This window comes from Myotis lucifugus, unplaced genomic scaffold (genome assembly GCF_000147115.1).
Source record: "Myotis lucifugus unplaced genomic scaffold, Myoluc2.0 scaffold_1428, whole genome shotgun sequence".
Classification (NCBI taxonomy): Eukaryota; Metazoa; Chordata; class Mammalia; order Chiroptera; family Vespertilionidae; genus Myotis; species Myotis lucifugus.
The window spans coordinates 9,286-36,505 of record NW_005872476.1 but is presented as its reverse complement, the minus strand read 5'-3'; the positions used below and the strand labels follow the sequence as shown (position 1 = coordinate 36,505).

General features: G+C 44.8%; 2 protein-coding genes and 3 pseudogenes across 2 annotated transcripts; 2 read left to right on the top strand and 3 right to left on the bottom strand.

Moving 5' to 3' along the window:
* The first annotated feature begins 200 nt into the window (after window positions 1-200).
* Window positions 201-2,186, top strand: LOC106695491 (patr class I histocompatibility antigen, A-5 alpha chain-like). The gene is made up of 2 exons (XM_014449798.1): window positions 201-255; window positions 1,723-2,186. The coding sequence occupies exons 1-2, from the start codon at window positions 201-203 to the stop codon at window positions 2,184-2,186; spliced, it is 519 nt and encodes a 172-aa protein (XP_014305284.1).
* Window positions 2,187-4,994: 2,808 nt separating this feature from the next.
* LOC102433453 lies at window positions 4,995-6,113 on the bottom strand (annotated as a pseudogene).
* A 5,794-nt stretch (window positions 6,114-11,907) lies between these two features.
* On the bottom strand, window positions 11,908-14,922 carry LOC102434385 (annotated as a pseudogene).
* A 4,222-nt stretch (window positions 14,923-19,144) lies between these two features.
* LOC102433142 (peptidyl-prolyl cis-trans isomerase E) lies at window positions 19,145-20,124 on the top strand. The gene has a single exon (XM_006107781.3). The coding sequence runs from the start codon at window positions 19,155-19,157 to the stop codon at window positions 20,058-20,060; it is 906 nt and encodes a 301-aa protein (XP_006107843.1). The 5' UTR covers window positions 19,145-19,154; the 3' UTR covers window positions 20,061-20,124.
* A 5,345-nt stretch (window positions 20,125-25,469) lies between these two features.
* On the bottom strand, window positions 25,470-26,767 carry LOC102434070 (annotated as a pseudogene).
* Window positions 26,768-27,220: the final 453 nt, after the last annotated feature.

Sequence of the window (27,220 nt, the reverse complement as noted above, 5' to 3'; positions counted from 1 at the left end):
CACCTATTGTTATGTGTATTTCATTCATTTTGAAATCTAAAAACATTTCCATAATGCTTATTATGTTTTAGACATCCATTTTAGCGCTTTACAAATATTAACTCATAGAACTGTCATACTAATCATATGAGGTTGATGCGATTACTATACCCATTTTACAGATGAGTGCAGGTGTTCTGCAGGTGAACGGTGACGCTGAGATGAGTTCGGCAAGCAGGATTGAGCTAGAGAAGCAGAGGGCTACTGCTCGCTCAGGTGTGTAGCAAAGCCTCCAAGGCTCTCATGGCTTTTATTGGGGAGTACAGCAAGTGACAATGACAAACAGGCATGCCTATGAGATCATCTGAGCTAAGTTATACATAAACTATTAATTTCCTATGTTATACAAAGTCCCTTTCAACCTGCAGCAGTGTATCCTCCCTGGCTTTCCATGCCCACATGGACTATTTATCACCTCAAGGAAATTCTACCTCTGAACAATAAATCTTGCATGCAAGACTTTGTTCTGACGTGGCCCGGTTGCAGGCCCCTGCCTTTTCTTGGCAGAACGTCCTCCTCTAGTTAACTTCATTCCACTTGACCAGCTACATTGAGGAAACTGAGTCACCATGAAATGAAGTAATTTTCTAAGGTCACACAAACTGATATAAGTTAAACTGGAATTCAAAACCAGGCGGTATGGCTCCAGAGTTCATAGAGTTAACAAATTTTCTGGTTCCCTGTTTCCTGCAACCTACATCTGTTCCTGTAACCTACAAGTCAGTCCATTGAAAATATTTAACTTTCCAAAAACAAAGACTTCCGTAGTTTCTGATTTTTAACAATAATGTATACTTTTATTGCATGGAAATTAAGAAGCCTGATTTTTTTCTCTGCTTTGGAATTTATGAATGTTTTCTCTTCAACCTAATATTAGTTATACTATTAATTTTGTGATTGATCAGATCATTAGCACATTACAAAAGGGAGCATTCTATTACCAGGTACATAAATTCTACCTTATTGTTCTTGTGGTTTAAGCTTTCTGTATCCTTAAGCTTGTCTATTTTATATGTTGTTGGTTTTTGTCTTGCACAACACGAAGTAAAAGAGGCCTCTGAACATCCAATTCCGATGTGTGGCCAAGGTTTGTCCTCACATCAACACCAACAATGTCAGGGCACCGTCAGCTTGTCCCAGAGTTCAGCTCAGTTCTGATACTACATTCCTGGAGACAGCATCAGATCTCACAACTACAGGGCTGAGTTCTACAAAATTGCCACTGCCCCCACCCGACCACTGCCTTCAGATGCCAGTCACAAGCCCAGGAACTTCTGACCCATTGGCTATAAATCAGGGGTTCCTGGCCACCTGCTTGGGTTTTATTAATTTGTTAGAGCATCTCACAGAATTCAGAGAACATTTCACTTACCATGTTACACAGGTTTATTATAAAAAGTTATTGTGAGGGCCGCCAAAGGAGCAATGCAAGAAGCCAAAAGGGGTAAAAAATTATGAATTTATGAGGTCATCTGGAAAACCAGATAGGCTGAGTCCCAAATTGGGGCCAACACCTATGGACAGGGAGTCAGAGATTTTAAAGGACTCTAGGGGGGCTTTTTCTGGGTGGAGCATTCCCTGGGCGGGTCCTGAGGGGGAGATAATGGTCTTAGCAAGTGGAATGTGGTCTGAGCAAAAGGGAAAGTCCATTGTGAAGTGCTCCAAAGGTCAGGTCCCCGGGAGGGGGCGTTTACCTGGAAAAAGGGAAGGAGACCCTGCAGCGTGCAGACCCTCCAAAGGCACACGGGACCCACCGCCCCATCTCTGACCTTGAGGTCAACCTGAGGTGCTGGGCACTGGGCTTCTACCCTGCGGACATCGCCCTGACCTGGCAGCGTGACGGGGAGGACCAGACCCAGGACATGCAGCTGGTGGACTGGGCCTGCGGGGATGGGACCTTCCAGAAGTGGGCGGCCGCAGCCGTGGGGGTACCCCCTGGAGAGGAGCAGAAATACACGTGCCATGTGCAGCACAAGGGGCTGCCTGAGCCCCTGACCCTGAGAGGGGAGCCGCCTTCTCAGACCTTCTTCATCATCATGGGCATCGCCTGGGGGCCTGGAGCTGGGATGTGGGGGAGGAGACGCTCAGGTGGGAAAAGAGGAAGCTCTGCTCAGGCTGCCAGCAGTGACGGTGCCCAGGGCTTCTAAAGAGGCCCCCGGGTCCGTTCCCAGTCAGGGCACATGTCTGGATTGTGGGCTCCATCCTCAGTGGGATCAGGTAGCCGATCTATGATTCTCTCTAATGGACATTTCTATCTCTCTATCCTGACTTTCTCTCTCTCTAAAATCAATAAAAACATAGTTTTATTTATTCATTGTTTTAATATGATTTTATTGATTTCAGAGAGGAAGGGAGAGGGAAAGAGAGATTGAAACATCAATAAGAGAGAATCATTGACCGGCTGCCTCCTGCATGCCCCTTCCTGGGGATCAAGCCCTGAACCCTAGCATGTGCCCTGACTGGGGATCAAACCACCACTTGCGAGTTGTGGATGAAAGGAGCCACATGCTAACCTGACAAGCTCAGGGGAGGCCTGCGAGGCAGTCTTGCAAACTCAGAGACCTAAAATAACCACAAAAGGAGGTCTGAAAATTAAATATTTAACTACAAACAGGTTATAGTGGGTAGTCATGTCCTAAGCGGATATTTTCCCTGACAAAGATCAACTTTGGTCCTTACTGAGCCCATTAGCCTTTTTGCCTCTAAGATAACATATCTGCGAGATGTCTGGGTAACTTGTAACTTCCTTTTTATCCCCGGACCCCTCAGGGCACAACAAATGGCACCAGGACATTCCCTCTTGTTATTGTTATCAAGTTAATTGTCAACTGTTAATTATGTTAAGCTACCCTGTACCCATCTGTGTAAGAGAAGCACATGTCCATCATTTCACTTTTTATCCTATCCCAGGGGTTTCCCTGCTTTGCTTAATCCCACCTCCTTAATCTATCACCAATGAATTTCATGTAACCCACCTACATCCCTTTCCTTTGATTGCAATGTATAAATACAGATGTAACCCTCCATTCTCCGGAGCATTATCTCAATTCATTGAGGTTCTGCTTCCCGGCATATGTGGACAGTTTAGCTCAAATAAACTCACAAAAATTCTGTACAGGTTTCAATGGTTTTTTTACATTAACAAAGTTCATGGGTAGGTGCTCAAACAGTGAACTGTGAGGGTGGGGCAAAAAAGCATATTTTTTAAAAAAAATTATGAACATCCCTAAGGCAGTACTGACTGACAGACTCATTGGGTAAGGGACTAGTTTCAGGTATGAGCAGAGGCCTGAGCAGTGACCTGGGAGTAGGTGAGTCAGAGCTGCAGGAGAGAGAAAGCTCCTGGGCTCAGATGTAGCTTTTAGCGTGTGCAGTGACTCAGAGGCTAGGTTCTCAGAATCACCTAATGCTGCCCCCATATAATTGTGGAGGCTAGAGGCTGATGACAAAAATTTCACTTCCAGGGCTGAAAATCTTTTTTGTAAGTAAGGTTTTATTAGTTGAAATGCTCACCAAAAGCAAGTCCCGTCTTGAGGCATGGAGTCCAATCCTCCAGCAGCATGGTAGAAAAAACATGCCCATTGTCCCAGAGTATTGCAAGCTTTTTATACATCAAATGGGCAGGGGCGGGGGGGGGGGAGAGACAAAAAGAGTTAATCTAAAAGAAATTTACATGACCTATAGGCAAAAGGGTGAGAGAAGGAGGAGGCCAGTTCTGGGATAGGAGCAGAATTTGAATGAAGAAAGGTGTGCTCCTGGAGACTGGCTGTGGGCAGTGGTCCAGAAAGCCCACGTGTAAACAAGCAGAGACTCCTGGAGTTAGATGTGTCTATCTCTTATTCCTCTCCCGTTCTCTCTGTATAAAATTAATACAAACATATTATTTAACAAATTACAAACATCCCCGAGGCAGTACTGGCTGACAGACTGAACTGCCGAGTAAGAGAAGCTGCTGGGCTCAGTTGTGGCTGCAGCATGTCCAGTGGGAACCAGGGTCCAGTGGAAAGTTGTGGCTGCAGCATGTCCAGTGGGAACCAGGGTCCAGTGGAAACCAGGGTCTTAGGAATCTGAGCTCTATCATCTATCTATCTATCATCTATCTATCTATCTATCTATCTATCTATCTATTCATCTATCTATCTATCTTTCTATCTATCTTTCTATCTATCATCTCCTGCTGTAATTTAGTTTAGAACACCTGAGAATGTTCTCCTTATCAAGGCACACTATGGCAGGGGAGGGATCCTGAAGGTGATATCAAAACCAGCCGTGTCCATGGCATCTAGGAGTGGGCTGAGAATGCCTGAGAGGTACCACAGCATTCCAGGGCAGCTGCCCAATGGGGAGGTCCGTTTGGCTAGCAACTGGGAGCCCTGCTTGTCATAGTAGTAGAAACATCTGGCAGCTTAAGAAATGCGTCTTTTCTAGGAGATAAAGCATCTTGACTGTGGAGAGGGCCAGCCCAGATTGCTGCTTGGCTGGGAGGTGCTGTGATAAAATTCTCCTGCTGAGGAAACCAGGTTTTTGGCAGCCCCAGTGCCTCTGAGCTCAGGCCAAGAGCAGCCCATGTTCCAGGCTGGTGTCCCCCATGCAAGTTGCTTAGGCCAAGAGAAAAACCGGGAATGGGTGAGGACCTGTCCCTCCTCCCATCATGCTGGGAACCTAGAAAGATACTGGTCGGGTGCCCCTCTCCCCCACCTCATCCCTGTCCTAAGATACGTGGAGACGCTCTGGACATTCTCCAGAGCCAGGGAACCAGGGAGGCGGCCTCACTGCCTTCCTGGACATGGAGCCAAAGCTTTACTCCAGTCCACTCAGATGGCATTCCCAGTGCCCAGGTGGGGATAAGACGAAATATGCACTGGAGAAAAAACTCAAATGCCCCATTGTCTCCACAGCGCGAGTCACAGAGCAGAAGACAGAGCCCTCAGGAAAAGCAGCAGCAGCGCCGCCACTCAGAAGACACGCTCGAACTCCGTCTGGTTGGGGTTGGTGGGATTGCGGCTCTGGTGAGTGGAAGGCTGGGTGATCTGGTTGCCCTTCCGGCGTGGTGGCGCCAGGTACTCGAACATGGATGTCAGGTGGGTGGAGAGCATGCCCTTGAGGTCTGAGGGCATGGGGTCAGACCAGAAGAAGTCATGGTTGAGGGCATCGTCGCTGTCGATGCGCTGCGCAGGGTCCAGCACCAGCAACTTGTCGATGAGGTCCAGTGCATAGGGGTCGCGCACATAGGCCTTCAGCCGATCCTTCACCTTCCGCTTCTGGCCCTTCACTAGCTCCAGTTTCTCAAACAGCGCGTACTTGTGCACATTTGGCCACACCTCAGGGGTGATGGAGCCACAGAGCTGGCTGATGAGGGCAAGCTGGTGCTGCTCCGTGTTGCCCTGCATGATAGGGCTGCGGGTCCACATCTCCGCCATGATGCATCCAGCCCCCCACAGGTCAATGGGGGGGCCGTAGTCCCGCTCCCCCAGCAATAGCTCCGGGGGCCGGTACCAGAGTGTCACCACACGGTTGGTATAGCGGTTGGGCTGGCTGTTCTTGGCCAGACTGAAGGCCCTGGCCAGCCCAAAGTCTGCCAGTTTCAGGACCCCGTCTCGGGTGATGAGCACGTTAGCTGGCTTCAAGTCCCTGTGCAGGATCTTGTTCCTGTGGATGTAGTAGAGGCCATTGAGCAGCATCTGCATGACCTTCTTGATCTCAGACAGTGTGAACTTGACTAACTTGTTGCTCAGCAGCCCAGCAAGGTCATGCTCGCAGAAGTCAAACACCAGGTATATACTGCCTTTCCAGCGGTTATAGGGGGAAGCTTTGGTTCGACACATCTCAATCAAGTTGACCACATTCTCATGTTTTAGAAGCTGGAGGATCTTGATTTCCCGCAAGGCCGTGATGGGGAACCCCTCCTTCTCGTTCTCCAACAGGACTTTCTTCAGAGCCACCTTTTGGCTGGTCAGGCGATGCTTTGCCTTAAACACCTCCCCAAAAGTGCCATGGCCGATCTTAGTGAGCACCTCATATTTGGTCACCTCATCACAAAAGGGGAACACCACTGAGTTGTACTGCTTTGCCATGGCCGCCTCCAATGTGCCACCCCCCGACGTAGCTCCCGCTCCGGGTCCCGTCTCCATGCTCCAGGCCAAAAGTGTTGACTTGTAAACTGTGTTTTTCAGCCTGGCAGGTGTGGCTCAGGAGCAGACACTTTGAGGTGGGGGTGGGGGGGAGCGGGTCTCAGCCTCCAGCACTGTGATTCTCCTCAGTTGGAGTGTTAGAGTCTCTGAGGCTTCTCCTGGATCACAGGCTGGAGTGCCTGGATGGCTCCTCACCCTACTGTAGCGGAAAGTTTCCTCAAGGAAGTTTAAAAGCTAAACCGGAAGACAAGAGCACAGAATATTCATAAATAATTACACACACACACCTAACACCTAATAGAAATTATTCTAAAACCTGATTCTTAGAAAAGACCATTAGAAATGAAAAGACATAAATGTGAAAAGTACAAATAAATAAGCAGAGTATAATAAAATAGGGGACACATCTAAAAATGCATCAGGGAGAGTGCCGGAGTCTATTTATTGTCTTCACTAGCTGAGTATAGACAGAGACCCCCAAAAGTTAGTAACCTTGAAGCCCTAGCATAGGTCAGGGCTGTGTACCACCCAGTTAATCTAGATACCACCCAGTTAATAGATAATGGTAGCTGAAGCAACCTCCCTACCTTTAATCATGTAAATTGCCTAAGGGTCATGTTATGACCTAGTCTTTGTGTCATTGAAACCTCCTTACCCTAGGGCTACCCCAGACAAACCTCCTTAACCTAGGGCTACCCCAGTCCAAATAAAAGGTTGGAGAGGCCTGAGCATCGGTGGAAGTCCTTCCGGGCTTGCCCGCCTGGAAGTCCTTCCGGACTTGCCCGCCTGGTCCCCCAATATTGCAAAATTATCTCCTGTCATTTCTCTCTCATTTGTGTGTGGCTCCTCTTTCAGATACCGAACCCTACTCCATACAGAACATGGAGGGAGTCTTACGCGACAGGAGAGTCTTAAAAAATTAAACTTTAAACTCATCGCCGAAACCAGTTTGGCTCAGTGGATAGAGCATGGGCCTGCGGACTGAAAGGTCCCAGGTTCGATTCCGGTCAAGGGAATGTACCTTGGTTGTGGGCATATCCCCAGTAGAAGGTGTGCAGGAGGCAGCTGATCGATGTTTCTCTCTCATCGATGTTTCTAACTCTCTATCTCTCTCCCTTCCTCTCTGTAAAAAATCAATAAAATATATATATATAAAAAGCTAATCTTATGAACACCGTGTTGACAATAATTTTGAAAAGTAAAATAAATCATTTTCTCAAAAGTACATATATGCCCCGGCTAGTGTGCCTCCATGGTTAAGAATCAACCTATGAACCAGTAGATCATGGTCAACTCCTGGTCAGGGCACATGCCTGGGTTGTGGGCTTGATCCCCAATCGGGGATATGCAGGAAGCAGCCAATCAATGATTCTCTCTCAACATTGATGTTTCCCTCTCTCTCTCTCTCTCTCTCTCTCTCCCAAGAAAAATAAAAAGTTTTTATTTTTAAACTGTGTTTTTCAGCCTGGCAGGTGTTGCTCAGGGTTGAGCACCGATCCATGATCCAAGAGGTCTCCAAATGAACCCCCCATCAGGATACATGCCCAGATTATGAATTCCAATCCGAGTAAGGGGCACGCAGGGGGCTGCTGATCGGTTTCACTCTCATCGATGTTTCCATCTCTCTCTATTCCTCCCACTCTCTCTCTAAATAAATCAACTGATTTTTAAAAGAATAAAAACTTGCTTTAACTCAAGGGAATGATATTCAGATGCATATTTCTCAATGGTACATAATATAAAACTGTAGTCAGTTCTTTAAACTTGTAATAGGAAAATAGCTCTTTTGCTCACAAGCACAAATAGCAGAAATCAAGTGACCTACCTTCCACGAGCAAAATCCCAATTCCCGGTGACGGTACTGCAGGATCCAGAGAGACAGTATCTGCTTGAGAGCTGGCCTTCAAATGCAGCCTACATCCTCCTGGGCCTGGCTTTATACCCGGGCCATAGTAATCTCCTCATTGCCCATCCAATGGGATCTTGGGAGGAGGCCTCCTTAATCCTTTCACTTTGAGTAGGCCACCTTTTAAATCAAAGTAAAAACTAAACTCTAATCATTAAGCAGATTAGGATGTTAAAAATAAAGGAGTGAGTAAGTCAAACCACACAAATATTCGAAAAGCTAACCCACCCTAGACTAGTAGTAATTAATATCATTTTCTCAGAACCTGATAGATAATCAATCAGAGAAGAAAATTAAATGCTATGAAAGTTTGAATAACTGCAACAACCTTGATCACGTAACCTGCAACCACATAACAAATGGAAATGCTCTTAAATACATATGAAACATTTACAAAATCATATCAATATAAGACCACGAAATAAAGATCAATAAAAATTCCACAGAATTAACATAGTGAGAACCCTCTTGATCACAATCTAATAAAATTGAAAGGCAGCGATAGAAGGTCTCCTTCCGGCCCCGTCCAGACTGCCTGGCTAAGTCACCATCTTCCTGACATCTAATCTCATTATTTTTTGCTCAGTGACAAATTTTAGGTGCATTCTTTGAAACTGTCAAAGCACTCTCATTTTGATAGCTTGTGATTAATTTTGAACGCCTTTGGGTTTCCCACCTCAACCTTTATTGGTAAAAAAAAACCAAAAAACAAAAAACAAAACCAAAAAAACCCCACAGCAAGTCATTGTTGGGTCATGACGTGCAGTGTGACGAAATTTACATTTGTGGTTGAGGTTTTAAATAAGGTGCTCTTACTTTAAAAGAAGGAGAAACTTCTGCTCAAGTTCTGCAGATATTTGGGTTTTCCTAGTTTTGGGCAATTTTGGGTTGCCATTATTTACTTTTTGTCTTTACTTAAGGAATTCTTGTTGGGGTGATAATCCTTGGGTCCTGAAGGGACATAAACTCCCTTTCTGGCTTTCAGACAGGCTGGACATAAGTCATTTTCTCAGATTTTCTATTTTTAAGGTAGGAAATTAAAGATGAGAGTGGGAGAGAGAGTGGAAGAGAGAGAGAGAGAGAGAGAGAGATGTTAATTGAATTTCTGATCTGGTATCTTCTCATTTAAAAACGTTTTCAAGAGAAAATAATAAAGTCAACAATAAAAACTGAACCAACCATATTTATTTGAAAATTAATGTATATATAATACCTATAGTAATATATATATCTAAAAATCTATTGATGTTTATTTTTAGCTTAAGCAATTAGTAAAAAAACACACAAACAAACAGAATTATGCAAAAGAATAGGAAAGATATGATTGAATGATAAAAAGGGAATCAAGACGCTGGCTGGTTTGGTTCAGTGGATAGACCGTCAACCTGCTGACTGAAGGGTCCCAGGTTCCATTCCGGCCAGGGGCATGTGCCTAGGTTGGGGGCTCAATCCCCATTGGGGAGGCGGCCAATCAGTGATTCTCATCATTGATGTTTCTACTTCTCACTCCCTCTCCCTTCCTCTCTAAAAGATATACAGTGCAACAGTGCTCGATGAGACATTCTGTTTGTCGGATAATTGATTACAGCACCAAATATTTGTTGCTTATACATACTATCTTTGAATTGTTTTTGCACCAGGTGTCAGTGCAACAACACTGAAAAAAGTTAATAGGTAAGAAACCTATCAACCTTTTATAAAAACTCCGTGATTTGTATTTATTTATTTTTGCAGCCTTGTGATGAAGAATCAAAAAAATAACAAAGCAAGATTGAATGATAAAGGAATTGGAAGTAGCAGTAGCCAACCCTTTCAAGACATATGGACCGAGATGTACGGGATTGTCGACAGAAACAACAGATCATTGTGCATACTGTGTAATGAAACGGTAGTAAGCAGAATGTGGAATGTAAAGAGACATTTTGAAACTAATCATTGTCAGCTCTTGAAAAAAAGTATCGATGAAAGGAAGGAATACATTTCTAGGCAGCTACACCTCTATAAAAGTCAATGAAATTCCATCATTAAACTTGTAAGATGCTCTACAAATTTAACATCAGCAAGTTACTGTATTGCTCACTCCATAGCTCAGCATGGAAAAGTCCTCAGTGACGGAGAATTTATTAAGGAAACATTTCTAAGATGTGCACCAGCTCTATTTCATGATATGGAAAATAAAGATGATATTATTAAAAGAATTTCTGAGTTACTACTCAGTAGAAATACTATCAAAGACAGAATAATAGATCTTAACAAAAGCGTACAACATCAACTAAAAAAAGACTTAAATAGTTGTAAATATTTTTCGATTTCTCTTGATGAAACTACTGATGTCACATCGAATGCTCGGTTGGCCATTATTGCTAGATATTCTGATGGTCTCACAATGAGAGAAGAGTTGATAAAGTTAGAATCAGTGCCAATAAGTACATCAGGAAACGAACTCTGTAAGGTTGTTATAAAAACATTCAGTGACCTAAACATTGATATCTCTAAAATTGTGTCAGTCAAAACAGATGGGGCACCAAATATGGTGGGAAAAAATGTGGCATTCCTGAAATTGTTTATGGAAGCTATTAGACATCCACTTGTACCTTTTCATTGCATTATCCATCAGGAGGTGTGTGTGAAATCGGGATTTCTCACAGTTGAATGATTTAATGTCAGTTGTAACAAAAATTGTGAATTTTATAGCTTCTTGACCCCTTCACACGCGAGAATTTTCTGCACTTTTACAGGAAGTAGATTCAACCTACAGTGGACTACTGATGTTCAATAATGTGAGATGGCTGGGTCAAGGTAAGGCATTTGAGTGACTTAAGGAGTGCTTTGAAGAAATTACAGTATTTATTGAGAATAAGGATCTGGCAAACTTTCCTCAGATCAATGATCATAAATGGGTCAGCAATTTGATGTTTTTTATAGATGTCTCTGTTCATATGAATGAACTGAACTTAAAATTACAAGGTTTTGGCAAAAGTATTGATGTTATGTTTGGATACATCAAATCTTTTGAAAGTAAACTTAAAATTTTCAAGGGAGATATTGAAACTAAAACTTATAAGTATTTTCCTCGGATAAAAAAGTATTTCGAGAAGGCCACTACAATGAGTGTAATGGAGTCCATACTTATGTACCAGAATATAGTAAACTCGTTATTTGAGCAGTTCAGAGAAAGATTCAACCAATTTAGAAGCCTAGAACAGACCATTAAAATAATTACGTATCTGGATGTAGTTGTTTACAGTACTTTGGAATTAAAGGATTTCCAATGGATGCAAATTGATGACTTAGAGATGCAACTTGCAGATTTTCAAGGTAGCATTCGGACTCATGTGTTTGTCGACTTAAGGTCGAAACTTGAAAATCTGGTACAAAATCGTTTGAATAATGAAGAGTGCAACTACGAACAAGAAATTTTGAATGCTTGGAACAGAGTACCTGACACTTTTAGCGACATAAAAATCTAGCGATGGCTTTCCTAACAATTTTTTCATCAACATTTTTTTAAAATTAAATCTTTATTGTTCAGATTATTACAGTTGTTCCTCTTTTCTTCCCCCATAGCTCCCCTCCACCTGGTTCCCACCCCACCCTCTGCCCTTACCCTCCTCGCCCCCCACTGTCCTCATCCATAGGTGTACGATTTTTGTCCAGTCTCTTCCTGCACCCCCCACACCCCTTTCTCCCCACCCCCGAGAATAGTCAGTCCACTCCCTTTCTATGTCCCTGATTCTATTATATTCACCAGTTTATTCTGTTCATCAGATTTTTTATTCACTTGATTTTTAGATTTTTAGATTCACTTGTTGATAGATGTGTATTTGTTGTTCATAATTTGTTGTTCATTAGGTTAAGAACCAACCCAAGCTCTGGCAAGGGTAAGCAGGAAGGCCTACTGAGTCCAAAAAGTGTGAAGTACAAGTTCACAGCACCACACCGTAGCCTCCCGTCATGTGAAGTACCCAAATTCATAAGTTTCCAAAGTTGATCCACCAGGGCTTCATTGCATAAGGGAGACTCCATGTTCTTAGTAAATGGTGGGTTCTTAGTCAACATGTGTAGAATCTTATGTCTTACATAGGGTACAGGGTCATTCTGAATCATATTAAGGAGTCACTGCAGTTCTTCATAACTCCTGTCCACTTTAGTATAATCAACAACTGCTTCCAGAGCTGCTATCCTAATGCCCACAAAGTGGCCATATTCTGCATAGGATTTAAAAAGAGTTGGATCGCTCGGAACATGACCATTCTTCTGAAGCACTCGTATGGCTCTCAAACAACTCACAGTGATGGTGTGTCTATAACTTGGAAGAAGTTTTTCCATATTCAAAAACCTGGTGATTTCTTCAAGAATGAGTCGCACATCTGGATTTAAATTATCTAAAGTTCGAATTTCACACTGACTGCAGGTGTTACAGAGTTGGCAAGGGCATCAATCATTGCTGCACAATAATAGTTATCTGAAAACATTTTTTCTGTTGTCATTGTACTTGATTAAGTCTAAAATAAATGTTAAGACTTCTTTGGGACAAAGGTTGTGAACATCTCTCAATAGAGCCAGTGCAACTGGCATAGTCTTTTGTAGAAAATAACTTTGAAAGTTCATAGAGTTGTTTGTTTTCACAATGTTTGGACAAGTTTTACAACACCACATTCTAGTAAAGAGTGACTTCATGGCTGGTGGTCCTGTCCACGTGCTCACCATTGAATTTGCAATCTTTGCAAGGCAGAAGCAAACTGACATTCTTACTTGGTAGAAACACTGCTCTTGCTCTAGAATGTCAGTGAGGGCAAGCCGCGATGCTGGTGTGGGCAACTTTTCCAAGGCCAAGATGGTCTCTTGCTGTGCAACCACATCCCTCTCGTAGCAGAGCTGGTACTGCCACATGAAATCTGCTTGCTCAAATTCTACTTTCCTCAGGACTGACATATCGGGGTCTATCCTTATCCACAGCGAAGGGGAATCAGCATCCATTGCAGAAAGATCCATATCAACTTCCTCTCCATTCATCAGTAGAATTTTCTTATTATTATTCCTTCTGCTTTTGGAATGGCAAGGTATATCATGTTTAAGGCTGTTTTCTTCAATTTGCAATGTATGATTGAAGGATCCATCTAATTCCTGCACTGTCACTTTAAGCGATCCCACATATTTCTGAGTTCCAGGTGATGTATAATCTTGTTTTATTTCCAATTCCAAGACATTTCATTTTCTATTAAATGCAAAACTTCCATAAAATTTTACCACTCCACTCCGGTCTACCCACTGCTTTATTAAAGGCTGAATGTCTTTGCCAGAGACATTCGAGATGGATTTCAAAAACCCAAATGTGGAGACCAACATTTGACTCCACATATGGGACTGGAACTTCTGAGATGAAGCAGTACTAGCCAAACTTAGCAGTTTATTGAAAACTTGTAGCATAAATTCCATACTGATCCTGTTTTCAATCAATCTCATCACAAGGTGAGCTTTTCACTGGAACACACTGTCGTACTCCCAGGACAGCGTATGTGGATGCTTTATTGAAAAGTATAGATGGGATGCTGGATTATCCTTCTCTTTTCCTCCACCAAATATGGGATGTAGTAAAACTCCACCAGTTTTCATCTCATATGCCACAATTTTGTCCAGCTCTTCTTTAATCCAATGGCGGTATTCATTCACTCCAAAAGTTTTTTTCATCCAAAGTCCATAAATATAGCCTGAAATTCCCTTCAGTACCCATTCACCAGACCAAGACATTCTGGATATGAAACATCCAAAAAACTGCTGGGCCAAGGACTGGGCTAAACACCTTCTAGTCAAAGGTGTCTCATCAATAATCCTGGCACTGTGCAATAGATTTGTGCTAAAAATGCTCATGGAAGCATAAGCAGCCACTTCAACATAAGCCTCATCGATGAATACAGTCTTAAAGCAGGAGTATGGGTATCGACATGTAAGAATTTCTTCATAAAATTCAAAAACTTCATGAAGATATGATGTGGTATGTTTAAGCAATGGAAGAAGTTGGGGTAAACAAAAATGAGTAACCTCATGCATATATGGATCTACAAGTGTTTCAAAAGGTCCAATGGCCAAGGCGATATTTGACGCAGCTGTTGGAATGGTAAGCATGTAATGGAAGGTCTTCTTCCTCATATCATGGGTATACACTGTCTCCACCAAATCGCCATTGGAAACAGCCACCATCGCAGCATCTACTGTAAATTCTAATTTCCATGTACATAATTCAGAGTATGAGTCAACACATGGGAACCAAAATCTTGTGGAATTCTGATATCCACAAGAGAAAACATGAGCACCTCTCTCTGCCATACTTCCCTCTACACTGGGTACCACAAAATGAAGACCTCCTTTTGGCTGATCCAAAGAAAAACTGATGTGTATCTTTAGGACCTTTAATTCATCAACGTGTTTCCATAACTCTGATGGAACCTTAATGCAAAGTTCTCCATTTCCTGCATCAGGATCCACAGCACTCAGTGCAGCTGCATAAGCATTGGAAAAATAATTGAGACTTCTTTGTTGTGATTCATTGTGACAAACTTCCAATGTCGGATCATTATAAATAAAAGCAGCTTCTAAATCATTGATTCTTACTCGGTATATTCTACACTGCTTGCTGTTCAACTTGATTCTATTCAAGTTTGCAACTGTGGGAAATATAGTCAGTTCCACAAATCCCACAACAGATTTTCTTTGGAAGTTTATGTTGTTGATGCAGACGACCTGATGGGTTAATTTGTACGGCCTTGGACTTTCAAAGCCCTTGTCTCCTTTCTTCCTGTTCATTCTGGCGGGCTCCAAGCCAGTGGGCAGCATGAAGCGATGCTGCAGAGCTGGGCTGCCCAGCTTCCCCAAGGGCAAGGGCAGCGGGCATTACCCAGCACTGGCACTGGCACCGCTGCTCCCCGCAAACACGCCCCCGGCCGGGCTCCCCTGGTGCCCACGTCTGGCCCCGCCGCCTCTGCCTCCGCCTGTTGGGGATTAACCTTAGCAGGTCCAGGGGTTCCCAAAGGTGTGGAAAGAGCCGGTGAAGAAGGAATGACACGGAGACAGCGTTCAGTTGATCAGCAGCCTAGCCAGGTTCTCTAGCCAGGATATCCAGCCAAGTTCTGTGTCTTATTGTCTTGTTACATCTGTATTTATAGCAGTTGATTTAATCCTGTCAATTTCTATTCCAAAGGTTTGGGTGTTTCTTATCTCCATTCCAGGGAGGAAAGATTATGTAGTTTAAGCGTTATTGTTTGTAGTTAAAGTGATTAACTACCAGCCTGGCACTTAGTTAAAGGGTTTTATTCCCTCCCTAACTTCAGGGAAAAATCCCTACCTGGGGAAACAACCTTTCTCGGAGAGGTGACCTTGGTTAAAACACATAGCGCCAAGAAAGGGAGCACACATATTAAGAACAGTATGCCATATACGCCAGGTCCCTTGAGACATATGCTGTGCAGATGTTTCTTCCCTGCAGCGACTGTGTCAAGCAGCAAGGATGGACCGGCTTCTGGCAAATTCCCCCTTTTTTATTTTTTAAACGATAGTGCATGTAAACCAGCAGCCACCTCTCGGATTGGGTTGTTAAAGACTCAGAAGAAGACTGACAAGCAATGTTTATAGCAAGCATAGCTATAAACATAGTGGATGGAGTGCGCAAGGAGCCTTGTTCCAGTAGAAGGTTGCTGGCCTCTTCAGTCAAGGGATTTCAGCTGTCCTCAAGTTGGTGGTTTGGTTGTCCTTGTTGATCTGGCTAGCGGGCAGTGTCATTGGCGATGGGCTTCCTGAAGCGTCAGCAAGTTGAAGGGCTGCATCAAAGGGTCCATCAGGGCCGCGCTTGATGGTGGTGTCGGTCTCTGGGGAGGAGTCAGCTGTGCCCAGACTGTTAGAAGCCTCTCTTTGAGTCAAGAGACCAAGCTCCTGCTGCGGCGTATCTGATGACCTCCGTGTGTCTCTGTCAGCGAGTGTCTCTGGGTGGCCTGCCAAGGACTGAAACCCATCAGCTCTCTGGTAAATAAACCTGTGTGATTCTTGCACTCTGTCTGTCTCCTGTGTCTCCTCTCTTCTTAGTTTTGGTTTAAGCTCGGCCTTATTTAATTAAGTACCCTTTGATGTCCGTATTGGTATATCCAAATGAGGTGCACTGGGTCACCTGTGCATACATTCCCATAGAAGTGGAACACTGGTTCTCTTGTACTTCTCCTCAGCCAACTCGAGAAAGAGGTGGCCAACACCCTCCAGAGCCACATAGTCGAGGCCTAAATAGAAGCCCAGAGACAGGTAGGAGACCCACAGATGCAGGTTGACTAGGCAGTTGACAGCAGCCTCCACCTTGGTGGAATAATTCTGGAGAATTTGGGATCTCATGGTTGTTCCACAATAAGAAGCTAAGGAGAAAAACAGTATTGGCTGGTCTCAGAGGTTGAGGATAGCTGTGGTGTTTCTGAATGTGGTGACTGGAAAAGAGGTTGGAGGGTGGTTGGAGGCTGGAAGAAGGGGCATCCCTGGCTCTGTGCCGTCCACACAGTTGAAGCAAGAGCAATAGCCCTACATTTTCTTGCTGATCAGTCAAATTCCTATGACAAGATTGTGACTCTTCTTGACTACTAGTTCCTAGATATAAGGAACCCCAAATGTCTCCTGGAAGGAGTATTCACCTGGGCTCTGCAGGAGGAGAGCTCCTGGTCCCTACAGGTGCATGAATGGAAAGCACACGTTCCTCGAGTGGCTTTGGGGGAGTGATGGCAAGTGGAGCTACTCCTGCGTGTGCCCCTTGGTTCCAGGCATCCTTCTGATTACTGTCACAGTGCCGTATACAAGTCCTGGAATAAAAAAATGCACCCTTAATCCTGGAGGATGACATCCCATCCTTAGAGCATTGCCTCTGAGATGGCCTGCCAAAGGTGTGTTTGAAGCATCAAATTCACTGGGCCATCAGCTGACTAGTGAAGGAGCATCAGATGCAATCAGCACATTCCATGCCACGGCTCATGCTTGTACCTTCTTCTTTGTGAAATGGATGCCTTAGTCTGATGTGATGAATGAAAAAAACGATCAATTGCCAAACAGTGCCCCTCCTTCCTCTTTGCCATCTTGTGCTCTGGAATGTAGAACATTTTAAAGAATGACCCTTCACATCATGTGCACTGTGGACTGTGCTCTGAGTAGCCAGGCCATTTAGGTATGTCACACTGAGGTGGACTTGCAGAAATAAAAAATAAAAAACTCCAGAAATAATAAAAAAAAAAGTTGTGTCCCCTACAATGGCACAGTCAAGTCCCCATACACAAGACCTCAGAGCGGGGCCTTATGCAGAAACAGGGCTACTGCCTGTGTAATTAGTTAAAAAGAGGTTGTGCTGGAGTATGGTGGGCTTATTCTAACATGGTTGGTGTTGTTTTATAAAAGGGGGGGAGGAGTTTGGTTCACAGATCCACTCAGGGAGAACATCATGTGAACATGGACCGAGATCGGGGTGATGCCCCAGGAGCTGGGGACACGGAGCTCACTCTTCCTCGCAGCCTGCAGAAGGAGCAAACGTGGCTGAGGCCTTGACCCGATGGCCAGCCTCCACCGGAGACGGTCTGTCGTTCCGGCCCCTCAGCTGTGGTACTCAGTTACCGCAGCTCCAGCAAAGACATCCTTCCAGCCACGCGCAGGTCTGGGCAACAACAGGCTCCACTTACAGGGAAACATGCGACCCCCTGGAGGCAGCAGACTCTATGCCTGGCCGGTTCCCTGGGCTGATCTATGGGTCAGATCACCTCGCCCCACTGAATGGAGGAGAAACCAGTGTGTCCAGATAATCACCGTCCCGCCTCCGTGGAAGCAACAGGCCAGAGCCCTCCTAGGCCAAAACACCTCGCCTCGCATCTTCTGCTCTCGCGGCAATGGCCCTCGTTCACCTTTTTTAAAGTCATTTATTTTTTTCTTTTTCTGTTTTGATGTATCACCTTAGTCTTTATTCACAACTGCAGAAATGTGAGACTCTAAAGATAGATATTGCTTAAATGATTCACAGACAGAAGTAGTTTAATTTTCATTATTTTTCATTGTTAACACTTCCTTTCCATTACTAATATTAGCTGGATAGGTCTTTTCAGTGAATCAAAGCAAAGAAATACAGTACCTGCAGTGTACAATCAATAGGATAACTTTGTGAAAAATATCTGACAGTTTCCTTCTCTACTTAGTACAAGCATGCAAAATGCATACAAAATGGAGCTGTTGTGTTTAAACTTTATCCTTTATCCCTGCACACACTGACTTCATAATTCTTATTTCAGCAGACAAAAAAAAAGACAGCTTTAAGTTACTGACTGAAAAGAAAAGATCCTCTGCCAGAAGCCGGACCACCCTTGCTGCTTGACACAGTTGCTGTGGGGAAGAAATATCTGCCCAGCATAGGATTCAAGGGACCAGGCATATATGGCATACTGTTCTTAATATGTTTGCTCCCCTTCTTGGCGCTATGTGTTTTAACCAAAGTCACCTCTCAGAGAAAGGTTGCTTCCCCAGGTGGGGATTTTTATCCGTAAAACCCCTTAAGTGCCAGGCGGGTAGTTAATCACTTTAACTATGAACAATCACGTTTAAGCTACATAATCTTTACTCCCTGGAATGGAGATAACAAACGCCCTAACCTTTGGAAAAGAATGGATAGGATTAAGATCAACTGGTATAAATACAGATGTAGCAGGAGAAATAAACTCAGAACCTGGCTGGAGACCCTGGCTAGAACCTGGCTAGAGAACCTGGCTAGACTGCTGATCAACTGAACAGTGTCTCCTTGTCATTCCTTCTTCACTGACTCCTTCCACACCTTTGGGAACCCCTGGACCTGCTGGGGTTGAACCCCAATAATTGGTGCCCAACGTAGGGCACAAACCCACGACCCTGATATTAAGAGTCTCGTGCTCTACCGTTGAAAGCTGTTTACTACTTGGAATCAGGGAAGTGCTGTGGGGCTGTGTGGGTTTTGCTGTATTTAAAACAATTTTTTTTTAAATAAGCTTAGGCCTGGGAAGGGGCAAGCCGGGCACTGGCTTCCGGAGGGAGAGCGAGGGAGCAAGATGGCCACTACCAAGCGTGTGCTGTACGTGGGTGGACTTGCAGAGGAGGTGGATGACAAAGTTCTTCATGCAGCTTTTATTCCTTTTGGAGATATCACAGATATTCAGATTCCTCTGGATTATGAAAGAGAAAAGCACCGAGGATTTGCTTTTGTTGAATTTGAGTTGGCAGAGGATGCTGCTGCAGCCATCGACAACATGAATGAATCTGAACTCTTTGGACGGACGATTCGCGTCAATTTGGCCAAACCAATGAGGATTAAGGAAGGCTCTTCCAGACCAGTTTGGTCAGATGATGACTGGTTGAAGAAGTTCTCTGGGAAGACTCTGGAAGAGAATAAAGAGGAGGAGGGGTCGGAGCCCCCCAAAGCAGAAGCACAGGAGGGAGAGCCCACTGCCAAAAAGGCCCGGTCGAACCCTCAGGTGTACATGGACATCAAGATTGGGAACAAGCCAGCCGGCCGCATCCAGATACTCCTGCGCTCAGACGTCGTTCCCATGACGGCAGAGAATTTCCGTTGCCTGTGCACCCACGAGAAGGGCTTTGGCTTCAAGGGGAGCAGCTTCCACCGCATCATCCCCCAGTTCATGTGCCAGGGCGGCGATTTCACCAACCACAACGGCACCGGGGGCAAGTCCATCTACGGGAGGAAGTTCGATGATGAGAACTTCATCCTCAAGCACACGGGACCGGGCCTGCTCTCCATGGCCAACTCCGGCCCAAACACCAACGGCTCCCAGTTCTTCCTGACGTGTGACAAGACGGACTGGCTGGATGGCAAGCACGTGGTGTTCGGGGAGGTCACGGAAGGCCTGGATGTCTTGCGGCAGATCGAGGCGCAGGGCAGCAAGGATGGGAAGCCAAAGGAGAAGGTGATCATCTCCGACTGTGGGGAGTACTTGTGAGAGGCGCCTCCTCTGCACCGCCCCGCGCATCCAGGATCCAGCAGCCCCGGGGACCCAGCACCTGTTAACGTGAGAGGACCTACAACCTGGCCGAGAACATCGACGCACAGCTGAAGCGCATGGCCCAGGACCTCCAGGACATCATCGAGCACCTGAACACATCCGGGGGCCCCGCCGACACCAGCGACCCCCTACAGCAGATCTGCAAGATCCTCAACGCACACATGGACTCCCTGCAGTGGATCGACCAGAACTCGGCCCTGCTGCAGAGGAAGGTGGAGGAGGTGGCCAAGGTGTGCGAGGGGTGGTGTAAGGAGCAGGAGCGCAGCTTCCGGATCACGTTCCACTGAGCCCTGGCCGGCCTCAAGGCCGCGGGTTCCCAGTGCAGTTCAGTCGGGGAGTGTGTGGTTACTGTCTAGCTTTTGTTTGCAATGAAATACTGTTCGATTCTCTGTTTCTTTCAAACAGTTTTTTTGTACAATAAAGTTTAATCACAATTATAAAAATGTGGCATTGGGTCTTTGCTATTAACATATGTACAACCCAGCCCAACAGGAAGGGCCCGCTCCTCCCGCCATCCTGGCCTGGCCCAACCAGAGCTTACAGACACCAGGGTAGAAGGGTGACCCACAGGGTCTGGCAGGAACAGAAGATGAGGCAGGGTTCCAGGCACGGAGTCCCCAGGACTGGGAGGCACAGGGCCCCCTCCCCAGGGGGAGAACATGGCCACTGCCCCTAGAGACGCCTAAACTGGGGAGGGGTGCACGCAGGGCACAAAAGGGAAGTCCCCATAACACAAAGCAAGAGAGCTGTGCAGCCCCCAGGAACAGGACCTATACAGGCTGGCACCCCAGGTTTCCACAGGAAACAGCTGTTGGCAGCTACAAAACATTTACAGCTTCTTCTCTGCAAAGAAAAAAATTAGGGGGTGGGTGACAGGGAAGGCAGACGCTGCCTTAAATGTGTCGGGAATATTTCATTTTTCTTACTCAGAATAGCAACACTTAAGGTGACTCTGTCTTACACATTTACCTTAATATAATCCCTTTTTATCAGGACATACACTTTGCTAGATTCCCCATGAGTTTCAGGTACAAGAGAGGCTTGAAGGAGCTGCTTGCACTGCTATCCTGCCCAGGCCTACTATCTGATTGATGTCACTGTGAGTGATTGTGGCTGAAGTGATTTCTCCTCAACCACCTGGCTCACCTGAACAGTGTGAACCAGCCACAAACCCTGCGTTCTCTCTTGTGCTTAAATAAATTTTGAATATTCTGAACTCTTGGCAGGATCTTCATTCTTTTCTCTCTGACTGTGGAATGGGACTGACCCAGGGTTTGTCCAGAACACCCATCCTCAGCAAGAAAATGGTACCTGTTTCAGGGAGTTTGTAGTTTTCACATTATGCTGTGATGATTGGCTTAGGTTCTATTTCACCAATCAGAACACCGCTGGCTCTGGTTTATGGTATTTTGGTAAAAATGTTTTCCTATTGTACCATTGTGTTGGTTCTATTCACTGCCTGCCATGATTTGAAAGCACTGTTGTGATCTGTCAGCATGTAGATATGAACAGATATTGTGGGGACATCAAAACTTCAGTGCTTCAGAAGGCAGAGCATGATGTCAAAAAATCTCTCTTTGTCCTATTATGGGTTCACTCAGCGAGATAGACCACCCACTCAGAATTTAAATTTAAGAGCCTTTATTAAGCTGGCCAGCTGACTACAGTCACAGCACCCTGCCGAAGCAAAGGCTGAACTGCAGTGCTGACTTCCATGGCCAGCAACTACAGTTACAGCACCCTGCCGAAGCAGAGGCTGAACTGCAGCGCTGACTGCAAGAGTTACAGCATTTTTATTTGCAAATACCACGAAGTTACAAAACCTTAGTTCCCGACACAGTACAGCATCATTACAGTGACTACCTTCCTATCTATGTGTTCTAGGAAGAGAGAGTACAGAGTGCTGGGAAGGGGCCATGAGACCATATCTCAAGGCCTGGCCTGATGTCAGTGCCTTCCTATCTATGTGTTTTAGGAACAGACAGCACAGCATGACCGGTCTGGCCGAAGCGCCAGATATGCAGCCCAGCACAGTCCAAAACCAGCTTATTTTGCATTGCTGCCCAAGGCCTTGAAAGAAAGATGGCATGACTTTGTGGTTGTAATTTGCATCCCAGTACCTTGGTTATTGGTGAGGTCAATGGTCACCCAGAAGAGGAGACCTTTGCTGTCCTTCTGTTAACAATATGAATTATAGTCTCTGTTCATAGTATGTGTTACATAAGTCTCAGCAATGTTTAGGGCAGTGGTTCCCAAACTTATTTGGCCTACCGCCCCCTTTCCAGAAAAAATATTACTCAGCGCCCCCTGGAAATTATTTTTTTAAATTTTAATAGCAATTAAACAGAAAGATATATGTATTAATGTTTCTACCTTTTTCGTAAAATATAGTAAAGAAAGGTGTAAATTAGAAACATTGAAGTTTGAAATTATGAAACTATTTATTGAACACAGAATAGAAAGGTAATACAAAAAAAGTTAAAACAAATGCACCTGTGGCCATCACCGCCCCCCTGGATTGCTGCAGCGCCCACCAGGGGGCGGTAGCGCCCACTTTGGGAATCACTGGTTTAGGGGAACTCTTACCCATAGGGGAACTCTTACCCATGTACTGCAAAGGAGCCATGTGCCATGAAGTACAAAATTTCATAATCTTGTGACATTTGTTGTAAGACTCTGAGGTTAAACTGCTATTGAGGCAGAAACACTGTATTCATAGGGATGGCAGAGACTGCAGTACATTAGATGGAAAGTGTCTCTTCTGACATAAATGCAGTGATGTTCCTGAGCCTGTGACTTGTGTGAACTTTGTGTACAGACATTCTCAGAACCTCCAAAAGCTTTTCTTGTAGCTGAAGTCATTGGCAGATAAAATACGTTATGGTTTTGTATATTCCCGTCTCTATATGGTGTTCACCACAAGGTCATTTCTCAATATGTAAGAACTCGAGGCTGGAGGAAGGATAATCCTGTAATCAGTCCCAGGAGGTGACTTTTGTAGCCAGTCAGCATTTCTGCTGATTACGGTGGCAATCACCTTCACTGCTTGTCAATATTTGCTGTCACTGAGACAAAGCTGTTCCTCCCAGGAAATGAGAACAGACATCCAAGAAAGTGCACTTTCCTAATGTGTACTATTGTTGAGCCTTGACATAGAAATACAGCTGTGAAACCATCACATATGAAATAATCTACTCTGTCACTCATAAACAAGGTGTGGCAAAAGTAAACTTAAAGTTGTGAATACACAAACCAGAGTTTGCTCTTTTAAAACATGTTTTTAAATACTTTTATTTATATTTCTTGGAAGAGAGGAAGGCAGAGGGAGTGAGAGAAATGCCCATCAGCCCCCTCCTCCCACTCTTTACTGGAGACCCAGGTGGGACTGTGCACTGACCCGGAAATGAACCAGGACATTTCAGTGCACTGGATGACACCCTCCCAACTGAGGCACACTTGTGGGAGCAGATTTTATTCCTGTGTTTTTCTTTATTAGTTATCATTTTCCCCACCAACAACTCTAAACCTACATATCAGAAGCTTTTCAAAGATTTATTTTTACATTTCCAGCTCCTGGGGCATAGCATGCATGAACTAGACATTCACTGAATAGACTCAGCTTTAAAGTCATAGAACTTTTTGTTGCTATTCTTAGATGGTGAGACTTTCGGCATCTATATGAAGAGTTCAAATCTCTCCCTCCTCTACTTAATCTCTGAGATGGTTGTCAAAATAACTTCTGTATCCTTAATGTGCCCAGGTGGCTATGATATGCTCCTGTAATTATAGCATTTATATTCTGTTCTTTGTATTTCAAATATTCTCAAAAGTGTCTCCCCTTAGCTTGTGGATTTCATTTTATTTATTTATTTTTAGCTTGTGGGGTTTTAAAATAATTATTTTTTGAAAGGTATACTTTTCTACTTACTTCAGTGCCTTGTTCTAACCCATTGGTTTTAAGATTATATTCCCTGTTTTGTTTTCTCCCAAGAATTACCAGAAATCACCCAAAGCACTCTTCTTTGAAACCAGTTATAGTCCTTTTGTAGGAATAAGTTTCCATTTCTTTTGAGGATTCCTTCAAATAAATAAATAAATAAATATTCAATAAATATTAATGATATAAAACACAGGTAAAACCCCATTACATCTCTGTTAAATCAGAAAAGAAAAAAAAAAGTCAAACATTGCTTTGGGCAGAAACATTTTTTAAATCTTTTTGAAGGATTATCTGGCCACTGTAGCAGGTGTTATCAAACAGTTTATATTTTAGAACCATTTTAGGATAACAGGAGAAAAAAATAAGTGTACGGGGAGGTGGGGGAAAATATATACAAAGCTGGTAGTGAAAAGGTTATTAGTAAGGGATAATTGGGAGTAATAAATGACCAACCATAGGGAACAGCTAAACAAGTAGGGCATGTGAACTGTGTGAGCATATAGATTATTCGCATAGAACCAAGCTCAGTGAAGACAGCAAAGTATGTGTTTCGTGGTCTGGTCATAACCATGCAGAACTGGGGTCCAATTTGGCTCTAGTGTGAAGACGTGGAAAGAGGAGGTGCAGGAGGAAGAATTTGGAGTTTAATCTTGATTGGATCCCCCGACCCCTTATATCCCTTCTCTTTACATGTCTTTAAATGGGTGATGATAGAGGGACATCTGTGAACTAAAGCACATAATATTCCCACAGATTTTCAGACAGAGATTAGGACAGAAAATTTGACACTTAGAATATATGTCAAATGTTTTCCCACCACAGTAGCTCCATCTCTTTCATGGTGTTCAGTGGGGAAAAGGTATCTCACAGCAATCAATCAAGTGACAGCAAATGGAATTATGATTAGATTTTCTAATCAATTTATTCATCAGGCATAGCCAATACTCTTAAGAACCATAGTTCATTAATCCAGATATAAAAAAAAATTATAGTAAGCCACTTTGCTTAATTTTTTCCCCTAGACAAGTCCTCAAGACAGGGGAGAATAAAATAAGGGGACATATCCTTGCCATGGGTACTGAGGGAACACGAGGGTGGAATCTCTGTCGCAGGAGCAGCTTAGGGTGTTAATCCATACAAGGGTTTATTAAGCCGTGCACTTTCTACTCTGAAAAAACATGGCATGTCATCAGCATATGTGTTCTCTTCACCCCTGGTTTACCATTATTTGCGTACCTAGCTTATTTCTACTATTCCATAAGCTCCTAGGGCACAAGGACTATTCTCTGATTTATTATATTTCCCAAAGCACCCAGAACCCAATATATGTTCAATAATAACTGGCAAGAGTATAAGTTCAAAGTACAAAGCTGGGAGTTGGGAAAGAGATGCAAAGTGTAGGACTTTCAGTGAGGCCCCTGGTCACTGACTGGACAGATGGTGAGAGGACCCGTGTTCTTCCCTCCACCATGTGTCCCAGGGCTGAAGGTAGCTTGAAGGGGCCCAGAGAAAGAGAAGCTGGTGAATGTGTAGATGTGTGATTTGGCTGTCACACTGGAAAAGGAAATGTCGCCAGCCTTGTAATCCAGGAAGATGCCCACACGCCTGGGGGGCTCCCTCACCCGCAGGCGGGTCGGGGGGAAGGTGGATGCCTGGTACTCATTTCCCTTCATCATCACCACCCAGTAGCCATTCTCTGGCGACAGAGTCATGTTCCCTTTCTGCTTGTGGCTGCCTTGCAGATAACCAGGACCCACCCTGTCTTGTCCCCCACCTCCACTTCCCAGTAATGACGGCCAGAGCAGAAGCTCGGAGAGCCCAGGGCAAAAATGCAGCTATCAAATCTTTCTGGACTGTCAGGCATATGGATCCACTTGTTTCCAAGTCTAGCACTCTTCAGGTCATCAGAGATGATGAGGTTGAGGTGGGCAGTTTCTGCATCCAGAATCACATTAACCCGAGTGGGTGCTCATGTGAATGTTGAGGTTCCTGCGGTGGCTGAACCTTTCGTGGCAGAGGTAGCACTGGTATGGCTTCTCCTGGGTGTGGACCTGCTGGTGGCCAAATAGCGTGGACTCGTGGGTGAACCTCTTCATGCAGATGGTACAGCGGTACAGCTTCTCGCCCATGCGGATCCGATGGTGGACGTAGTGGTCCGAGGCCTGAATGAATCTCTTGGGAGGTTCAGTTACAAATCTCAGTTAGATCTTTAAACTGAACCTTTTGCTGCAGTCTTGACACTCGTATGGTATCTGTCGCCTAGATTCTTTGCCAACAGGGTGACCAGTTGACTCCACGGTGCTTGGTGTACCGACTGACTTGCACCTGTGCTGTCTGGTGACTTGTCCTTTGTCCAACAACACGGCTCCTTCTTGAGGCTCCTCTTGGGGAGTGGGAGTGTTGCCCCTTTTTCTCTTGGGGGCACCTCTTGGATTCCCAGAACCTCTTCTCTTCGGACGCTGAGTCAAATCCTGTGTTTCCGGAACATGGGTGGGGGAGGCACGTCAGCAGCATCCACATGCTCATGGCCAATTCCTTCTTGCGGGTTCTGCTCCCCCTCTGTCCTCACCGAATCTCCAGGACCGCTGGGAAGTGGAGGCTCTGGAGATGTGAGTACTGCTGCCCCTTCCTCGTCTACCATCACATCCTTCTCCAACTTCTCCATGGGCCTCACACCCTGCGGGTCACTTTTCCTGGGAATCATCTCCGGCAGGAGGACTTTCCGCCCCTGTCTCCACACCATGTCACTGGGTGCTGGCTTGTTCCCCGGCTCTCCGTTGACCTCCTGAAAGTCTTTTTTGTAAGTAAGGTTTTATTAACTAAAATGCTCACCAAAAGCAAGTCCCGTCTTGAGGCAAGGAGTCTAAACCTCCAGCAGCATGGTAGAAAAGACAACATGCCCATTGTCCCAGAGTATTGCAAGCTTTTTATACATCAAATGGGGAGGGGGGCGGGAGACAAAAAGAGTTAATCTAAAAGAAATTTACATGACCTATAGGCAAAGGGGTGAGAGAAGGAGGAGGCCAGCTCTGGGATAGGAGCAGAATTTGAATGAAGAAAGGCGTGCTCCTGGAGACTGGCTGTGGGCAGTGGTCCAGAAAGCCCACGTGTAAACAAGCGGAGGCTCCTGGAGTTAGATGTGTCTATCTCTTATCCC

Bases quoted from the DNA above. Each gene is read 5' to 3' on its own strand.
- LOC102433142 (XM_006107781.3), top strand. From the start codon at position 19,155: ATGGCCACTACCAAGCGTGTGCTGTACGTGGGTGGACTTGCAGAGGAG.
- LOC106695491 (XM_014449798.1), top strand. From the start codon at position 201: ATGAGTTCGGCAAGCAGGATTGAGCTAGAGAAGCAGAGGGCTACTGCT. The intron at 256-1,722 runs GTGTGTAGCAAA...GGTCCCCGGGAG, and splicing joins GAGGGCTACTGCTCGCTCAG to GGGGCGTTTACCTGGAAAAA.